General features: G+C 61.4%; 1 protein-coding gene across 2 annotated transcripts; it reads left to right on the forward strand.

The window, feature by feature from the left end:
* Nucleotides 5,306-17,137, forward strand: LOC102168874 (neuroblastoma suppressor of tumorigenicity 1). 2 transcript variants are annotated; one of them, XM_018054837.1, is made up of 4 exons: nt 5,306-5,391; nt 14,366-14,560; nt 14,682-14,793; nt 15,773-17,137. In XM_018054837.1, the coding sequence occupies exons 2-4, from the start codon at nt 14,394-14,396 to the stop codon at nt 16,022-16,024; spliced, it is 531 nt and encodes a 176-aa protein (XP_017910326.1). In that variant the 5' UTR covers nt 5,306-5,391; nt 14,366-14,393; the 3' UTR covers nt 16,025-17,137. The 2 variants fall into 2 exon arrangements, with proteins under 2 accessions (XP_017910326.1, XP_017910333.1); XM_018054844.1 differs by lacking the exon at nt 5,306-5,391 and adding an exon at nt 6,456-6,549.

Consider the following 17,137-nt stretch of genomic DNA (forward strand, 5'->3'; position numbering starts at 1 on the left):
AATTTATCTGGAGCACAAAAACCTTGAGGGGAAAAAAACAAACAAACAAAATAACTGTTCTGTGGGAGGTGAAATGCTCACAGAAGGACCAACTCTTGAGGAGAGAGAAAATTTCTTCTACTCTCTGTGGACATGTGTGGGCAGCTGGAAGCCGAGATGGAAGAATGGAGAAGGACCTTTATAAAAGAATGGATGCGCCTAACACTGCCCAGCACCCCAGCCCGGTTCTCCGCGCTGACCACAGCGGCAGGGCGGAGGGTCCCAGGCACGAGGCCCTTTCTGAAGAGCCCAGCTCTGGGGTGCCAGTTGGAGGTGGGGGGGGTTCCTCGGGGGTCCGGGAACCCCAGCTGAGGGAACCTGGGGGTATGATGGGGGAGGAAGGAAACAAGCAGCAAAGTGAGAGGCTGGGGGTCACTCCCATCACCCCGGTGCTGGCATTTAGGGCACACTCCAGGTGGCATTGCTGTCCTCATTATTACGATGAGGACACGGCCGTAAGCACCACTGGAGTGGAAAAGGGACCTTCCCTGGGGTCAGAGCGACGTGAGTTTCCATATCCGCTTTGAAATTCCCAGGACTTCGGCCTCCTCTCTGGCCCTCCCCTTTTCTCGCCCCCCTTCTCAGCCTCGGCCCCTCCTGTTGAGTTTTGGTTTCCTACCTTCCTATTAAGGGCGTCTGACATTTCTGCACTCATCCAGGGCCGGGTCCACACCTCCCAGGCCCCCAGCAGCCTTCTGGGGGCAGACCCCAGAGGGCGTCACACCATCACCACCTTCCTCCTTCTGTGAGCCCTCGGCGGGGCCCAGAGTCCTCCCGAATCCCTAGCCCTGGGGGCGAGCCCAGAGCCAGGCCATCTGATTTTGCTCTCAGATCTGCTGCCGACTCTCCCAGGGAACCTCGGCACATCCTCTGCGTCTGTGAGAAGGGATAATGCGACTCTAGCAGCTTTCCCTTCCTCCAGGCCAGCTGGGGCCAGGTGCCAGGCTCCAGTCTCCACGTACACGTCCCTCAGCGAACTCTCCCTGTCAATGTGCGCCTGGGCACTATTAAAACTCCTGTTTCTCCGATGAGGAAACTGAGGCTCAGGGCACGCATTCCCTGGTGGAGGTGAGAGAAAGCTTGGCGCTACAGCCTGGGTTTGATCCAGGGACTCTGACTCCCTGCACAAACCTCCCGAAAATAGCTTTCATTTTCTGGGGCGTGTGCTATTTTCCAGGAACCGTGCCGAGTACTTTGTATCCATTTATCTCCTTGAGTCCCGGCTCCTTCTCATCATAATCTGCCTGAAGCATCGCCTCTTTGCCGTGTCTTCTGAGTCTCGTCCCTCGCCCTGGCTTGGTTAGTTCCTCTGTGACACTTGGATTATGAGAAACCCATTCTTCTGCTTATGTGTACCTGCTCTGGCTCCCGGTGGCAGAACTGAAGCTTCCTGAGGCCTGCGACCTCATTGGTCCGGCCCGTTGCTGTGGCCCTGGCACCTCTGTGCCTGTCTGGCACATAGTCGGCACCATGAGTATTTGCTAAATAAGTGAGTGAGTCCCAGCAGTTCTACAGAGGACATGCCGTTACCAGCTGCGTGTTGCAGGGAAGGAAATCGAGGCCCAAACAGGAAACAACTTGCAGAGTCGCTGGGTGGTGGAGCAAGGATGCAAACCCAAGCACGACGCCTCCAGAACCTTCCATGATGATTCCTCCACGGCCCCTCCCACCCACACACGTGGACACGCGGACACCCTTGGTCTTTATCGTGCAGGAGATGGAGGGACCATGGCTCTCCCAGGCCCCAGTACCAACCTTCTGAGTCAGCGGGCCAGCCTGGGAAGGAGGGCCCTGGCTCGCTCTCCCTCTCTCTCCGGGAGAGTGCAGGGCTTTGGACCCCTGTCGAGGCCAGGCTGACGGGATTAGAGGAAACAGCTGTCCCAAGCCCGTGCCCTGTGGGAGGGAGCTCACATTCCCGGGACTCCAGGAGGGGGGCAGCTCCCCGTGGCCCAGTCACATTCCAGGTCGGTCATTTTCCTGAGCCCAGATGTCTGCTAATGAGCTGGGGAGAGAGGCTTTCAGCCCTCTACCCCAGAGCTGGGCCCCGCATTACCTCGGCCCCAAGAGGCTGGCCCAGGGCCAGCAGGCCCTGGCTGCAGGCCCGTGCCCGGTGCCAGCCAGGCCTGTTGGGGCAACTGGTGTGCGGCTGCCAACCAGGTGCATCTCTGCATGCTTGGAGACTCTGACGTGACAGGTTCTGCCTTTCCCACTGGGGCCCAGCACCCTGGGTCCTAGTGGTGCCCGAGGTAGTCAGAAGGGGGCGGTGGACAGAAGAGCATGGGCTTTGGGGTTGATGGGTCTGGATTCAAGTCTGGACTTTGTCCATCACTAGTGGTGTGATCTTGGGAGGGTAACTAGGCTTTCTTTCTTTTTTGTAACTAAGCTTTTGATGCCTTGATTTTTCTCATCTGTAGAATGGGAATACTAGTAGGATTGTGGTCGGGATTCCATACAGTAAGGCAGGCATGGTGCTTAGCATAATGCCTGGCACATAGTCATAGCTGTTGACAGCATTAGCAAGTCGCCTTCTTGACCCTGAGTTCACATGGTGGCCTGTAACTCCCTTCAGGCTGAATCCCTGGCTGCTGGAGCTGGACTCGGGCAGTAGCCCTCCTGTAATTTGCCAGTCTTCACCAGAATGCGACCTAATCTCAAACCCCGTGTCCTTGACTAGATGCTTGGGTGGCTGACTGTCAAGGGCTCTCTGTATGATTTGACAAACTCATTAGGCTACCCAGTTTGCTTCCTGCAGTGGGTTCTTACAAAGTATGCTCCCCTGGTGGCTCAGACGGTAAAGAATCTGCCTGCAGTGCAGAAGACCCAGGTTCTATCCTTGGGTCGGGAAGATCCCCTGGAGAAGGGAATGGCTACCCACTCCAGTATTCTTGCCTGGAGAATCCCATGGACAGGGGAGCCTGGCGGGCTACAGTCCATGGGGTCACAAAGTCAGACATGACTGAGCGACTAACACTTTCACTTACAAAGTGCAGACATCCAGTCCCTGCCCCACGAGGGGTCCACACTGAGAGCAGCAGTGGTATGCACAAAGGCCAGCGTTTCCCGAGTGCCTACTGTGTACCAGGCGATTAGGCTAGAACCCGTGAGACGTGCTCCTCCAGCAGAAGGCCACTGGCACTCCCTTTAGCGAGGGACTTTAAGCCAGCCACTTAACCCCTCTCTTGGTCTTGGTTCTTTCACTGATGAAATGGGGACAATAGTGTTATTTCACAGATTTATTGTGTGGGTGGAAAGTGCTTAGAACGGGACCAGGCATTTGTATAGGAAGGTGCTCAACATGCCTGAGCTGTTACGAGTGCTATTACAGCGATCCTCGTGGGAACACTTATGGCGGATAACAGTTCCTTAAATCAGCCAAATGTACTGTACCCCTGTTTGCCAAGCCCTGGGGACACTAACATAGGTGATCCCTGCCTTCAAGGAGCCCACGGTCAAGTAGAGGAAAGAGATCTACTCAGCTGGTCTAGAGGGACATTACCAGGAACAGAGGTGTGTGTCCTGTGCTTCCAGGATCACACCAGAGGAGAGGGGATTATGCTCCTTGGGTCTTGGGAAGGCTTTCCAATCTGGGTCTTGAAGAGTGTCTTTACCAGGAGATGAAAGGAGGGGAAGGGAACTCCAGGCAGAGGGAACAGCATAGCAAGAGCTTGGAGGCACAGAGAGGCAGTGCCCAGTCTGGAGAGGCGGACAGGCCAGCCTGCACCATGGAGTTAGCAGCAGCCCACTGGAAGCCACCAGAATGCTCAGCAACCTGTGACATCGAATGAGCTGGTCTGCTTCCATCTGGGAGCTTCCAGCCAGGCTAGGGTGAAACGCACCCACACCAGCCACTGCAAGAGCGCAAAGCCCTGCAATTGGACCTGTGTCCTGAGCTACTACTTTTCAGCAACAAAGCTTTTTTTTTTTTTTTACCTTATGGTTTTCCCATAAAAACTCTCACATCAGTGGATGTGAGAGTTGGACTGTGAAGAAAGCTGAGGGCCGAAGAATTGATGCTTTTGAACTGTGGTGTTGGAGAAGACTCTCGAGAGTCCCTTGGACTGCAAGGAGATCCAACCAGTCCATTCTGAAGGAGATCAGCCCTGGGATTTCTTTGGAAGGACTGATGCTAAAGCTGAAACTCCTGTACTTTGGCCACCTCATGCGAAGAGTTGACTCATTGGAAAAGACTCTGATGCTGGGAGGGATTGGGGGCAGGAGGAGAAGGGGACGACAGAGGATGAGATGGCTGGATGGCATCACTGACTCGATGGACGTGAGTCTGAGTGGACTCCGGGAGATGGTGATGGACAGGGAGGCCTGGCGTGCTGCGATTCATGGGGTCGCAGAGAGTTGGACACGACTGAGCCACTGAACTGAACTGAACAATGAGGGCACGACCGAAACGCGCCCGGGGGGCCCAAGTGCAGCCTGACTCATTGGGTACCCCTCCTCCCCCAGGAGCTGAGACTGGCCGCCTGCGCTGGGCGCTGCGCTCATCCCAGGAGCCAGAGAAGCGAGTCCACTTGCCGGCGTTCGGAATGGTCCTCCTCGGGGCTCTCAGACCCTTCTCTGCACACGTAAGCCAAGCGTCCGGAGTTGAGGCGAGGCCCGGCGGAGGTCGGGTGCCATCGGAATCTGAAGAGCTCAGACCGGCCCGGGTCGCGCAGCCGGCAGCGGGTCGGGTTGGGCGCGCGGCTCGCGGGGCTGGGGCGCCACGCCCTCGGAGCAAAGCAACAGCGCCTGCTTCCCAGAAAAAGGAGCGCCCCTCCATCTTTGTCACCCGGAGGCGCGGCGCGGCCCGGTGGCCCCGGGCTCGGGGAAAGGGAGGCGGAGAGCAGTCCGAGCGCGGAGAAATCCGGCAGAGTGTGCTTTAAAGGAACGAATGGGGGGCGCCGGGCTCTCGGCCCCGCCTCTGGGGCGCCCCCCGGTAGCTCCGCCGCGCCGTCGGACCGCGTCCGACCCCGGCCCGGGGCTCGAGGGCGGCGGGGGGAGAGGGGGCCGGGGCGCGGGCGGCCGAGGCGCCCCCTCCTGCGCGCCGGGAGGGGCGCGGCCCCGGCGCCCGCCCGCTCTTTCTTTCTCGCGTCCCTCCCTCCGCGGCGCCCGCCCTCGCTCCCTATTTGGAGCGGAGACACCCCTGACGTCGGAGCCGCTCGGCTCGCCGCTCCCCCGCACCGCGCGCCCGCCCGGGGCCGCAGACGGCGCTAGCGCAGCCCAGCCGAGCCTCGCGGGGCCGCCGCCAGCCCTGCCGGCCGCCTGCCCGAGCTCCCCGGGGGCGCCGCGCCCGCCCGCCGCGGCCCGCAGACAGCCCCGCAGGAACCGGCGGGCGCGCCGCGCTCCCCTCCGCCGCGCGCGGTAAGTCCCGCCCGGGCCGGCGCGCGAGCGCCCGGCTTCCAGAGGCTTCGGCCGCGGGCGCAGCGCCGCGCGCCCGCGGGCACCGTGCGGAGGCGCCGCCGCCGAGCTCCGGGAGCCCCGGGCGGCTCTGAGACGCCGGGGCCGCGGGGCCGCGGGCGCGGCGCGGGGTGGCTACGGAGCGCCCCGGCCGCCCCGAGCCGGTTCCCCCGACTCGCCCGGTTTTCCCTCGCTCGGTCGGAGGTCCGCGGCCGAGCGAGGCGGTGCGCAGCCGAGAGGAAGCCGGGCGGCGGGTGGAGGGCCGGGTCGGGCCGCGCGGGCGCCGGGGCAGCGCCCGGAGCTCGGCCGCCGGGGCCCGCGCGTCCCCCCGGTTCTGTCCCGGGGCCGCGCCGCGCCGCGAGCCTCTTCTCTCCGGGACGCTGGTGCCTCCTTTCTGTGTCTGGGCGTCTGTCTTCCCATCTGGCTGTCTCCGTCTTCCGATTTCCGCTCCCCTCGTCCTCCGGGTCTGCCCCTTTCTCTCTCTTTCTCCCCTTCTGCCCGTTTCCCGTTTCGCTGGGTTGGTGCCTGCCTTTCTGTTTGCCCTCCGCCCTTCGCCTGCCCCGCGGTGGGAGTCTCTCTCTCTCTCTCTCTCTCTCTCTCTCTTCTCTCTGTCTCCCGGTGTCTGTGCGTCTCCCTGGTGCCCCCCACCCTCGAATTCAGACATCCCCCCCACCGGATCGGAGGCCCGGGGCCCCCAGCGGAGTCCGGGAACAGTTTTCTAGACCCGGGAAAAGGAGCGAAAGCCTCTCCCTGCCTTCCGCCTGCCCCTCGGGGCCGGGCCGGGAATCGTCTCCCTGGAACTGAGTCAGGGGCAGGGGAGTCGGCTTTCCCGGGGGCTCAGTTTCCTTGAGTTCCACCCCCCGCGAGGCGGCCTGGACAACTGGGCCGTGCTACCGGCCACCTGCCCGCCCCGCTGCCTGGGCGGGGCGGTTCGGATCTTTTACAAGACGCAGCAGAGGGGCAGCTGGCCGCCTCGGCGTGGCCCGGGGCGCGGGGCGCGGGGCGGGGGGGTGGTGGTGGTGGCCGGCACCCGGGAACAAGGGCACATTTTCAGCGTTTCCAAGGTCCTCACCCAGCTGGAGGACAGCAGCCTGTAACTCCGGGAACCCCAGGAAAACAGAGGTCAGGGCCGGAGGCCAAAGGCTGGGCTGCTGGCCGGGGGAGTGGGGGTGGGGAAGCAATTTGTCAACAAGGAGCCCCTCACCCTTTGTTACTGTGGCAACCACCGGCCTCCTGAAACTCCTCCAGATGCTGGGGCTGCTGCTTGGGTGTGGTTTGCCCGTAGTTGGGGCCAAAGAAAAGGCGACCCAAAGAAAAGGCGAAGCATCGGTGACCCCCACCCCCCCTACCCCCGCACCCCCTAAACTGGACCTCCTCTTGCTGGGCCCGTGTGCTGGAGGAGGGGGCCGGGAGGATGTGCGTTTGCCCGCGGAGCTATCTTCATCCTTTTAAAGTGAAATTTCCAAGTGAGTTAGCGCCTTCTCCCCACCCCCAGCCCCTGGGGTCGCAGGCTGCGGGGCGGGCGGGGACGCCGGTACCCGCTGCAGTGGGACTTCTGCCGAGCAGATGTCTAGGCGGGCCCTGCAGCCGCTCATTAGGATCGATTTGTTTTGGAGACAGTTTGTGGCCAGGAGGGTCTGCGGGCAGGAGGGCCGTGGTCTGGGTTGGGGTGGGGGGGCGAAGCCAGGGAGGTGGAGCTGCCCGGAGACAGGCAGGCCTCCTGGGTCTGTGCCTGGCCCTTCGTGCCCACCCCCGGGGCGGGGGGGTTTCGTATGTGCTCTGCCAGCGCTGACGGTAGGAAGGAAGGCACGCTGCGCTGACGGGGGTCACGGTGGCTCTAAGCAGCGTGCTGGAGCTGGACTCCTCTTGAGACCATCTGCTGAGATAGGCTCTGCCAGGCCCTGCTTCCCATTTCACGGGACCAAATGGGAGGCTGGGGCAGGTGAAACCAGCGGCCAGTGGTCTGGTCCCTAACCGCGGTCCGTCCTGCCCCCAGGCACACAGTGAGGCAGAGGATGAGCTTGGGCCCGAATCTCTCCGCGGACCCCAGGGAGGGCCTGCCGAGCAGATCAGGGCCGGGGGTCTGAGCCTGCCAGCGGCCCCCTTCAGTGGCCCCATTCGAGGAAGTCCCGGCAGGCACTCCTTCCAGGACCTGCGGTGGTTGCCTCGCCCTTGCTGGTCACCCAGCCCAGGGCCGCGGCCGGGAACGCCACGCCCTCCGCACCCGCAGCGTGCGCGGCCTGGCAGCCGGGCCCCGCCTGTTTTCACCGAGTTGCTGGTCTCTCGGGGACCCCGGCCCTTCAGCCAAGGGCGCAAGGATTAGAGTTTGAGCGGCATCTTGCTCTCGGCTCCCACCCTGGCAAGCAGAAAACCCTCGCCCAGCCGTTTTCTCCTCTGCTTGAGTTTCTTCCCCTAAATTCAGTTCCTTTCAAGGCAGACACAGCCCTGGATTTAGACATTCTGGGACCCGCTGAGGATCTAGTAGGAGGGAGGAGTGGTGGAGAGGAAAGCAGAAGGGGGAGGGGGCGTGGGAGGCAGAAGGGCGTGGGCAGGGTTCAGAGAGGGTGAGTAGCCCTGAGTGACTCCAGGCCCCTGCTCCCAGGGACATCTGCTGAGCACCGCCTGTGACGGGCGCCCTCTCCCGAAATTTCCGTGCACTCTGCAGATTAACTCTCACAGTTGCCCTAAAAGGTGCCCCCATCTTGCAGATGAGGAAACCGAGGCACGGAAAGGTCCAAGTGAGGGAATTCCCTGGTGGTCCAGCAGTTAGGGCTTGGTGCTTTGACTGCTAAGGGTCCATCCCAGTTCAGGGAACCGAGGTCCCACAAGCCGCACAGTGGCCAAGACAAAAAAAAAGGGTTCAAGTGGGTGAGCCAGGGGTTGAACCAGGGTCTGTCGCAGCCTCAGTTGTGAATGGAGGAGACCAGACCCTGTCCTTCGTGTGTGTTGGGGGGGAGTCGCAGGGGGAGGAGGAAATGGGGAGGGTAGAGACCGGGGGCATCTGGTTTGATCCATTGGAGAAGTATGTCCCCACTAACCCCACCTGCCTTCTGTGAGAATACAGGTGTCACCTGAGCCCACAGGGAGGAACTTCCAGCCTCAAGTGGGAGAGGTTTCCAGAGGAGGTTCCAGAAAGCAGAAGTTGGAGCTGGGGAAAGGCTTGCCTTCTTCTAAGGAAGGCTTTGCTGGCCCTGCGTGTGCGTGCGTGTGTGTGCGTGTGTGTGTGTGTGTGTGTGTGTGTGTGTGTGTGTTTGGGGGTGAGTGGACCATTGTACCAATACAGTGTTGGATTACCTGGCCTTAAGGACCCTGAATATTCAGATTTATCCAGGAGAGGAAACGGAGAGGGTGATGGTTCGCTTGTTTTGTGAAGCTGACTCTTTGCTCTGCACTTGGTGCTCTACAGTGAAGGGGTGGGCCAGGGGTCTTCCTTGAAACCTGAGTCCCTCTGATGAATTTAAGGGTTGATTGTAGGCACCAGGCCAAGAGGGGGGTGGGTGGCTGCTGTCAGCCATGCTGTTCTGGGGACCCTTCCCTGGGGAGTTGTGGGGACTCCTGACCTGACCGGGCCTCAGCTCCACGTGGGACCGGGCTCACGTGCCTGGGTCCGGACTGTGGGGTCAGCGTATCCAGGGCTGGGCCCCGGGTGCCTGAATTGTTGGTAAGCATCTCAGGGAAGATGCCGGGTTCTGGAGGGTGTGAGGACCAGCAGGCCTGACTCGGAAGCCGGTGTCCGTGCCGCCCCAACCCCATCTTCCCCAGGAAGCTACCAAGGCAGGTGTCCTGTGTCTCTTCACTGCCCTCGTCCCCGAGTGGGAGACACAGGCTGTCATTTCCTTGCTCGGTGCCTCAGTTTCCACGCTGCTGGGTCAGCCTGTGCCCCTTCCCCTCCCCCAGGGAACCTCTCTCTGTGTTGCTGGCGGCTTTGGATGTATCAGAGGTTGGCATGAGGCCTCTGGGGATCCTGAGGGCTTGCATCTGGGAGTGGACGGTGGGTAGTGAGAGGGTACCCATGCTGGGCTAGGGATGCCCTAACTGTGACCCCCCAACAGCTCTGAGGAAGGCTGGAAGCTCCAGGGAAATGGGGTCTACCATGGACAGACGCTCGTCTGCATGGGGTCCGGAGTGGGATTTGAACTCTGCCCTGTGGGGCAGCCAAGCTTCCAGCCCTGGCCATGGCTGAACCCCAGAGAGCTGCTCGGCCTAAGAGACACGGCCTCAGCCACTGGGGTGGGGCGGGGAGCCCTGGCCTCTTGCATGTTGCAGACCATTCCTTGTCTTCCTCTCCTGTGAACCTTTCCAGCTTATCCTGCTTGTCTGTTTCATACCTCGGCTTTAGCCAACACTGGTGTGTCAGTCAGCTTGAGCGACTCTCGCAGTCTCCTGGTGCCTCAGTTTCTTCATCTGTAAAATAGGGAAAACACAGTATCTATTTCCTAGAACCGAATAAATGAATATATGTATATATACATATATATATATATGTATATATAAGCCTTAGAGGGCTTCCCTGGTGGCTCAGACAGTAAATCGTCTGCCTGCAATGCAGGAGACCTGAGTTTGACCCCTGGGTTGGGAAGATGCCCCAGAGTAGGAAATGGTAACCCACTCCAGTACTCTTGTCTGGAAAATTCCTTGGATGGAGGAGCCTGGTAGGCTACAGTCCATGGGGTCGCAAAGAGTCAGATACGACTGAGCGGCTTCACTCACTGTAAGCCTTAGAACAGCGCCTGGCCCACAGTCAGGAGCAGCTCTAACTACTGGGAAGCCAAGAGGGGGTGTGCTGGGCTAATACCCACAAACCCCTCCTGGCCTTACTGTGCTGGTAACTATACTCCTGAAATCAGTCCAGAATTGAGACTCTCTGCCCCCTCGCCCCCCAGCTATCTGACTGCTGCTCTGAACAGCTGCTTCCTTCCTCAATCTCCCCTCCAGGCTCTGAACCCCTGGGGGCCCCCAACTTCAGCACACTCTCTGCCCTCCTAGATGGTGCTTGGGAAACCAGCGTCCAACTTCAGGGAAGCGCATGGTCTAGAGGAAGGACACTGCTCGTCCTGACTGCTGGGGGCCCTGGGACCACCCCACTGCAAAGCACGGGGGTCGGCTTGGGGGACCCCCTTCCCACTCTGACATTCTGGGCGACCCATGACTTGTGTGAGCCTCAGGGCAGGAGGAAGGGATGAGACCCTGGGGGAGGTTCTCAAGTCTTCAGGAAGGAAGGTCCGACTTGTATCAAAAAAAACCCCAAACAACTGAGCTGCTGCTTAAAAAAAAAAAAAACACAAGCCAACAAAAAATAAAAGCTGCTAGCAGAGAGCTGACCCCAGCGGGAAGTGGGGCGGGGGCAGCAGGGGCTCTTGGGGGCTGGATGGGAGGGGGGCTCCCTGTCTCCTGGCCCAGCCCAGCCCGGCCTCCACATTACCCCCTGGGCGAAGGGCACCGTCCTGAGTGGTGTGCCTACTGGCTGCTCTCATCGCATCCTGGCCATGGTTTTCAAGGACTGGGCTCCGCTCCTGTCGTGGGGCTGAGGTTGCTGGGCAGAGAGGTGAACCATACCGCTGGACCGGCACCGGTGGGGGGCCTGGGGCTGGAACTTAGGAGGCTCCCTGGCCTGGCTTCTGCTGGAGCTCAGGGCTCCTGGCTCGGGGAGGCCGAGCGTGGCCGGGCCTGGGCTTGGGGAGAGGCCAGGCCTGGTGGACTGGGTTGGAGCACCCCACTGTGGGCCCAGCTGTGCCCAAGACGGGGTGGGGAGCTAAGGGAGGTGGCTTCTTCCTCAGCGTCTCTCCTGCCTTCTGGGCGTCTGCTCCAACCTGACCCAAGGGACCAGTCCTCACCCTGCAGGGCGGCAGGCCTCCTGAAGCATCGTTATCCCATCTCCACTGAACCTTGTTAGGAACCTCATGCCCACCTCAATCCCTTAGCGGGGTCCCGGCCCCCAGCCCCAGTTCCAGCATCTCCCCATCCCAGCCCCAAACCAGCCCCGCGCTCACCTCTGCACGGCTTGTGTTCCCAGGCTTCACTCCTATCCTAAGGGAGCCTACCATCATTCCCTGCCCGCCTGACCTGGCCTTGCTGAGGAGCCCTGCAGGGGTCAGGCATTGGACAAGAGTCCTTGGGCCTCTCCGAGGTCTCGCCGGGGGAGCCTCAGGGAGCCCCTTAGGTGGGCCTCCGCCAGCGTGCTAGGCTCAGGCCCTGACTCAGAGCCTAGGTCCTTGGGGATGGAAAGGGCGTTGGTGGGGTGACGGAGCCTCCTGGGTGCTAAGGGTGCTGGAAAATTAGGTCGCCAGTTAGGAACACGTGCGTTATATTTTCTTAGGTTGTGGTTGTCCTGAAAACATGGGCTTTGCTGTCCGTCTAGAGAGTGAGACCGGAAATGTGTGGGCGACGGCCTGGGTCAGGACGCAGACTCCCCTGGGATGGGGCAGACTGTCTGGACTCGCCTCCCACTGCTCTGCCCGCTACACCCTCCCCGCTGGGCTGGGAGCAGGGGTCCCCCGGGCACTGGGGGAGATGGGACTTGTCTCTGCTTTCGGGGACCGCGTGCAGGGAGAGGGGGCAGGATCTGAGCTGAACTTGCTCAGAGCCCTGTGGAGGTGGTTGCAGCCCTGCAGGCCAGCCCCCAGGCCCTCCCTGGAAGCCCCGTGGAGCCCGCCCAGAGGGTCAGCCTGCAGGAGCCAGCAAGATCCCCGAGCACCTCTCACTTCCCGGCTTTTCACCAAGTACCTGCCCCTTTCAGCAGAAAGTGGGCCAAGGGTAAGGGTGGTTCTGAAGGAGGTGTCCGGCCCTTGGCTAGCCTGACTAGTACCTGGCATCCGTGGGGCCGATGGGACCATACTTGGCCCTTGCTCCCAGTTCAGCCCCACCCAGGCCCCTCTGGGGACTGTCCCGAGGCACAGACCCCCAGTTTGACTGAGCCAGACCACTTCTTAAGCCCCCCCTGCGTATCAGAACCACAATGGAAGCTTGTAAAAACAAAACAAAAAAAGCACACCCCACCCTGCAACTTCCACTCCACGAGTCCCCAGGGAATTCTGATGCCCTACCAGGTTTGCAAATCGGCAGTGCAGGGCACCTCACTCATTTTACAGGTGGGGACCCTGAGGCTGGAGTGTCCAGGGTCTCACGGCACACGTGGATGCCTGACTCCCAGTCCAGGGCCTTGCCCCCAGTGTCTTGCCCCCAGAGGACTGCCTTGTAAGCACTGCCCTCATTTCCGAATGTCTCTGAAGCTTCCCTCCTCCACGGTTTTTGCAGGGGGGCATCGGTGAAACCTGCAGAGGATGAAGCTGGGGGACACTGGGAAGATCCCCCCTGAGCCCACGCTTCGGACACACACGCTGCCCTGCAGCGCCCTCTGCTGGCAGATCCTATTAGCGCCTTGGTGCATGGCACCCCTCTCGAGCACTCTTGCCTGGAAAATCCCTTGGACAGAGGAGCCTGGTGGGCTGCAGTCCATGGGGTTGCCAAGAGTCATACATGACTGAGCGACTTCACTTTCCCTTTTCAGTTTCATGCATTGGAGAAGGAAATGGAAACCCAGTCCAGTGCTCTTGCCTGGAGAATCCCAGGGACGGCGGAGCCTGGTGGGCTGCCGTCTTTGGGGTTGCACAGAGTCGGACACGACGGAAGCGACTTAGCAGCATCAGCCTCGCTCCAGGCAATTCAGAGGGTCAGGCCCTTGGCTTGGATCATCTCTTGTTTGACTCAGAGGGTAGAATGGGAGACAGTGATGTGTGTGTCGACTTTGGACTTGGAGCATCCAGAAGAGCAATACAGTCTAGTTTGGGGCTGTTTTTTCTTTTTCACCCGAGGTTCAGCCAGCCAAAGGGGCCCAAGATTTCACAGTGACAGGGAGATGGTTAGCTTTCCTGATGCCAGAATGCTGGTAGCCACGGTGACAGGAGGCGTGGCCCTGGAGGACCCACAGCAGTCCAGTGAGGAGGAGCTAGTGACTGCTCAGGACTCAGCCGGGTGCTTGGAAACGGGTTCAGTACGAACCACCGTCCATCGTCACACAGCATCACCACCACCCTTTTATACCCCACCCTTTTTAGTTGAAGAAAGTGAGGTCCAGAGAGAAAGAGTAATCTGCTTGGGACCTACCTGATGGCCCAGTGGCTGGGCCTCCGCACCCCTAATGCAGCGGGCAGGGTTTGGTCCCCGGTCAGGAACTAGATCCCCCACGCTGCTGCAATGACCGAAGATCCCGCATGCCCCAGCTCAGACCGGGCCAGCCAGATACATACATGAAGGTTAAGAGTAGCTCTTGAAAGCCCCTTGGATGGCAAGGAGATCCAGCCAGTCCATCCTAAAGGAGCTCAGTCCTGGGTGCTCACTGGAGGAATGATGCTGAAGCTGAAACTCCAATACTTTGGCCACATGCTTGTGAAAATCTGACTCATTTGAAAAGACCCTGATGCTGGGAAAGATTGAGGGCTGGAGGAGAAGGGGATGACAGAGGATGAGATGGTTGGATGGCATCATCGACTCAATGGACATGAGTTTGAGTAAACTCTGGGAGTTGGCAATGGACAGGGAGGCCTGGCGTGCTGTGGTCCATGGGGTCGCAAAGAGTTGGACACGACTGAGCAACGGAACTGAACTGACTGAAAAGTAACTTACTTTAAAGCTACAAAGCAAGTTATAAAGATGACTAACACATATGCAGTGTGTATTATCTGCTGGTCTCTCTGCTCAGAGCTTTTCATGAAATACCTTATTTAATCTCCACGATACATATCTGATGCTCGCAACATTAGCAGCCCCAGGTCTGAGGTTCCTACAGGAGAAATAACTTGTCCAAGGTTGTGCTTGGCTAGGAAGCGGTAGAGATAGGGCTTGAACCCAGGGAGTCAGGAGTCACACCTGTAACACCACTGCCGCAGCCCTCTGCCCAGCCTCCCGGGCCCTGCCGGCCTCACCTGCGGTCTGTGCTCAGTCCTAGGGCTCCAGAGGCCGTGGGCACGATGCTGCGGGTCCTGGTGGGGGCTGTCCTGCCCGTCATGGTGCTGGCTGCACCTCCGCCCATCAACAAGCTGGCCCTGTTCCCGGATAAGAGCGCCTGGTGTGAGGCGAAGAACATCACCCAGATCGTGGGCCACAGTGGCTGTGAGGCGAAGTCCATCCAGAACAGGTGGGATCCCGGGGGGCGGCGGCTGGGTGGGGTCCGCGCAGGGGCCCAGAGCGGAGGAAGGAGACGGGCTGCCCGTGCCTGGTGCCGCCGCAGCGACGCGGACAGCGGTCTCCTCTCACAGGGCCTGCCTGGGACAGTGCTTCAGCTACAGCGTCCCCAACACCTTCCCGCAGTCGACCGAGTCCCTGGTGCACTGTGATTCCTGCATGCCGGCCCAGTCCATGTGGGAGATCGTGAGTACAGCCCGCCCGGCCCGGCCTCCCCGAGCCTGGGCCCCGCGGGCGGGGGCGCGGGCGCGGGCGCGGGCGCGGGGCCGCTGCTTGGGGCGGGCGCGGGCGCGGGCGCGGGGCCGCTGCTGGGGGCACGCGCGCGGTCCTTGCCGCCTGGGGTTCGCACCTCTGACGACAGCACCTGCAGGAGACGAGCTCTTTCTGAAGCTTGCTTCTGACATCAGCCGCTTGTTGAAATGCTCTCGGAGGCGTCCCACCGTTAGAGAATGAGACCCAGATCTCCGCCGTGCCCCTTAAGGCCCATCCACAAGCCATGCCCTGGCTCGCCAGCCTTCCAGGCTTCATTCTGCCTCTCTCACCTTCTGTACCAGCTTGACCCTTGACACCAACCCACCCGCTTTTGGGCTCTCATACCTACTTGGCTTGTGATCACCACACGGCCTTTGCACCTGCCCTTTGCATCCAGGAAGCAGTGTCTGGGCTTAGATCCAGAGGTTCAGGGGAAGTTAATTGGGCAAAGTCTGGGGCAGCGGGGAGTGGGGTGGGTGGGTAAGGCCCTCCCAGGCAGAGGGAACGGCTTATGCAAAATCTCAGGCAGATGAGGCAACAGGGAGCTGGCAGAAGGGGGGCAAGGTCGAGGGCGGGAGTGGGGGTCTGCGGCAGGCGGCCTGTGAGGAGTCAGGGGCTCTGTGTGAGGGCAGTGGGAGCCCTGGGGGCCAGTTCAGGCAGGGCGGGCCGTTTGGGGGTCTCCTGGCTGCCTGGCGCTGGGGAGGAAGGTGGCAGGATGTGGGAAGACAGGCCAGGAGGCTCCTGCAGGGACTCACCCCTTCGTCTCCCCTGACTGTGCCCAGGTGCCCCGGGGGGGCTCAGGCTTCTGGGGTCTCGGGTGATTCTTGGCACTGTGATGCGGGTTGCCCTTGGGGCCTCCCTGCCTGCCCCAGGCCCTTGGAAACGCCTCTCCTCTTCCATCTGCCCTGCCCAGGTGACCTTGGAGTGCCCCGGCCACGAGGAGGTGCCCCGGGTGGACAAGCTGGTAGAGAAGATCCTGCACTGCAGCTGCCAGGCCTGCGGCAAGGAGCCTAGCCACGAGGGGCTGAGCGTCTACGTGCAGGGCGAGGACGCGCAGGGGGCCCAGCCCGGCGCCCACCCCCACCCCCACCCCGGGGGGCAGGCCCCCGAGCCCGAGGACCCCCCCGGGGCCCCCCACGCCGAGGAAGAGGGGGCTGAGGACTGAGGCCCCCGAGTCTCCCTCCCCTCCCACTCCCTGTGGAATGTGGGGGTCTCGCCCTCCCGGGGAAGAGTTAGGGGGAGAGGCTGAAGCCCCCCTTTGGCACTGGATGGACTTGGATTCAGACTTGGACTTGGAAGGCTTCCCGGTTGTCATGGAGATCTGAAGGGGGTGGGGCTGGGGCCAAGCTGCACAATTTAATATATTCCAGAGTCGGGGGCAGGGGCAGAGATCTTCAGGGCTCTTTTTCGGGGCGAGGGGAGCTCTCTTCCTGACCGCCTCTGAGATGTGTGCCCTTGTTTGGGAGGGAGAGGGGTCGCTAGCTAGGCTGCTGAGTTGGCGAGGCATTCCAAACTGTGCCCACTGCCCCCCGCCCCCAGAGCAGCATCTCCTGGTGGCACTGAGGTGCCCTCCCGTGGTTGGGAGTCAGGCCTGGGCAGGCCCCCGCTGACTCCTGGCCCTGGAGCGGGGAGCCAGGCTCACTGGCTTCCTCGGCTTCCTTGGGGGTGACGTGAGGCAGGGGTGGCGGGACCTTCTGGGCTGGGGGGAGGGGATGACCCCCTCCATCAGACAGCACCCCTCCCTCCCCCCTCCCTCCCTCCCGCCCACCCAGATCTCAGTGCCCCCCACATGCTCCAGGCCCCTCAAAGTTGGTGGAGCCAGCCTCACCCTCTTGGGGAACCCTCTCTACACATCTGATGCTGGGGAGGGGTCTCCCTTACCCAAAGGGTTCCCAGGAGGGACATGGTGGAGTGTGGACTCGGGGTGAGCCTCAAGAAGTGAGGGAGAGGAGCCACAAGGGCTCATGGGGCGCCCCTTGACCCCGAGGTGCTCCAGTGGCCTGGCCCCGCCCCCGCCTCCCAGCTGCACTTTAGCCCCAGAGAGGGCGGGGGTCCCCGGGGGGCGGCGGGCAGGCGGGAAGGGAGGAGCCCCCTCAGCACCCACAGCTGCCTGCACCCGCTCTTCTGTCCTGGACCCCTGCCGGCCCCCCAGCCCCCTGCCACGGGGCGCCCCGGCCCTCACGGCTGACCCGACAAGAGCTTCTGGAGCTTGTAACCAGTAGACTGTCTCCCCGAGGGACCCTGAGTTTTCTCGTGAATAAATTCCTTCAACACCCGT

This window comes from Capra hircus, chromosome 2 (genome assembly GCF_001704415.2).
Source record: "Capra hircus breed San Clemente chromosome 2, ASM170441v1, whole genome shotgun sequence".
Classification (NCBI taxonomy): domain Eukaryota; kingdom Metazoa; phylum Chordata; class Mammalia; order Artiodactyla; family Bovidae; genus Capra; species Capra hircus.

What these genes read in the sequence shown, in the direction of transcription:
- LOC102168874 (XM_018054837.1), top strand. Translation starts at nt 14,394, where the DNA reads ATGCTGCGGGTCCTGGTGGGGGCTGTCCTGCCCGTCATGGTGCTGGCT. An exon ending in GCGAAGTCCATCCAGAACAG is followed by an intron (nt 14,561 to 14,681) that starts GTGGGATCCCGG and finishes CTCCTCTCACAG; the next exon opens with GGCCTGCCTGGGACAGTGCT. An exon ending in CCCAGTCCATGTGGGAGATC is followed by an intron (nt 14,794 to 15,772) that starts GTGAGTACAGCC and finishes TGCCCTGCCCAG; the next exon opens with GTGACCTTGGAGTGCCCCGG.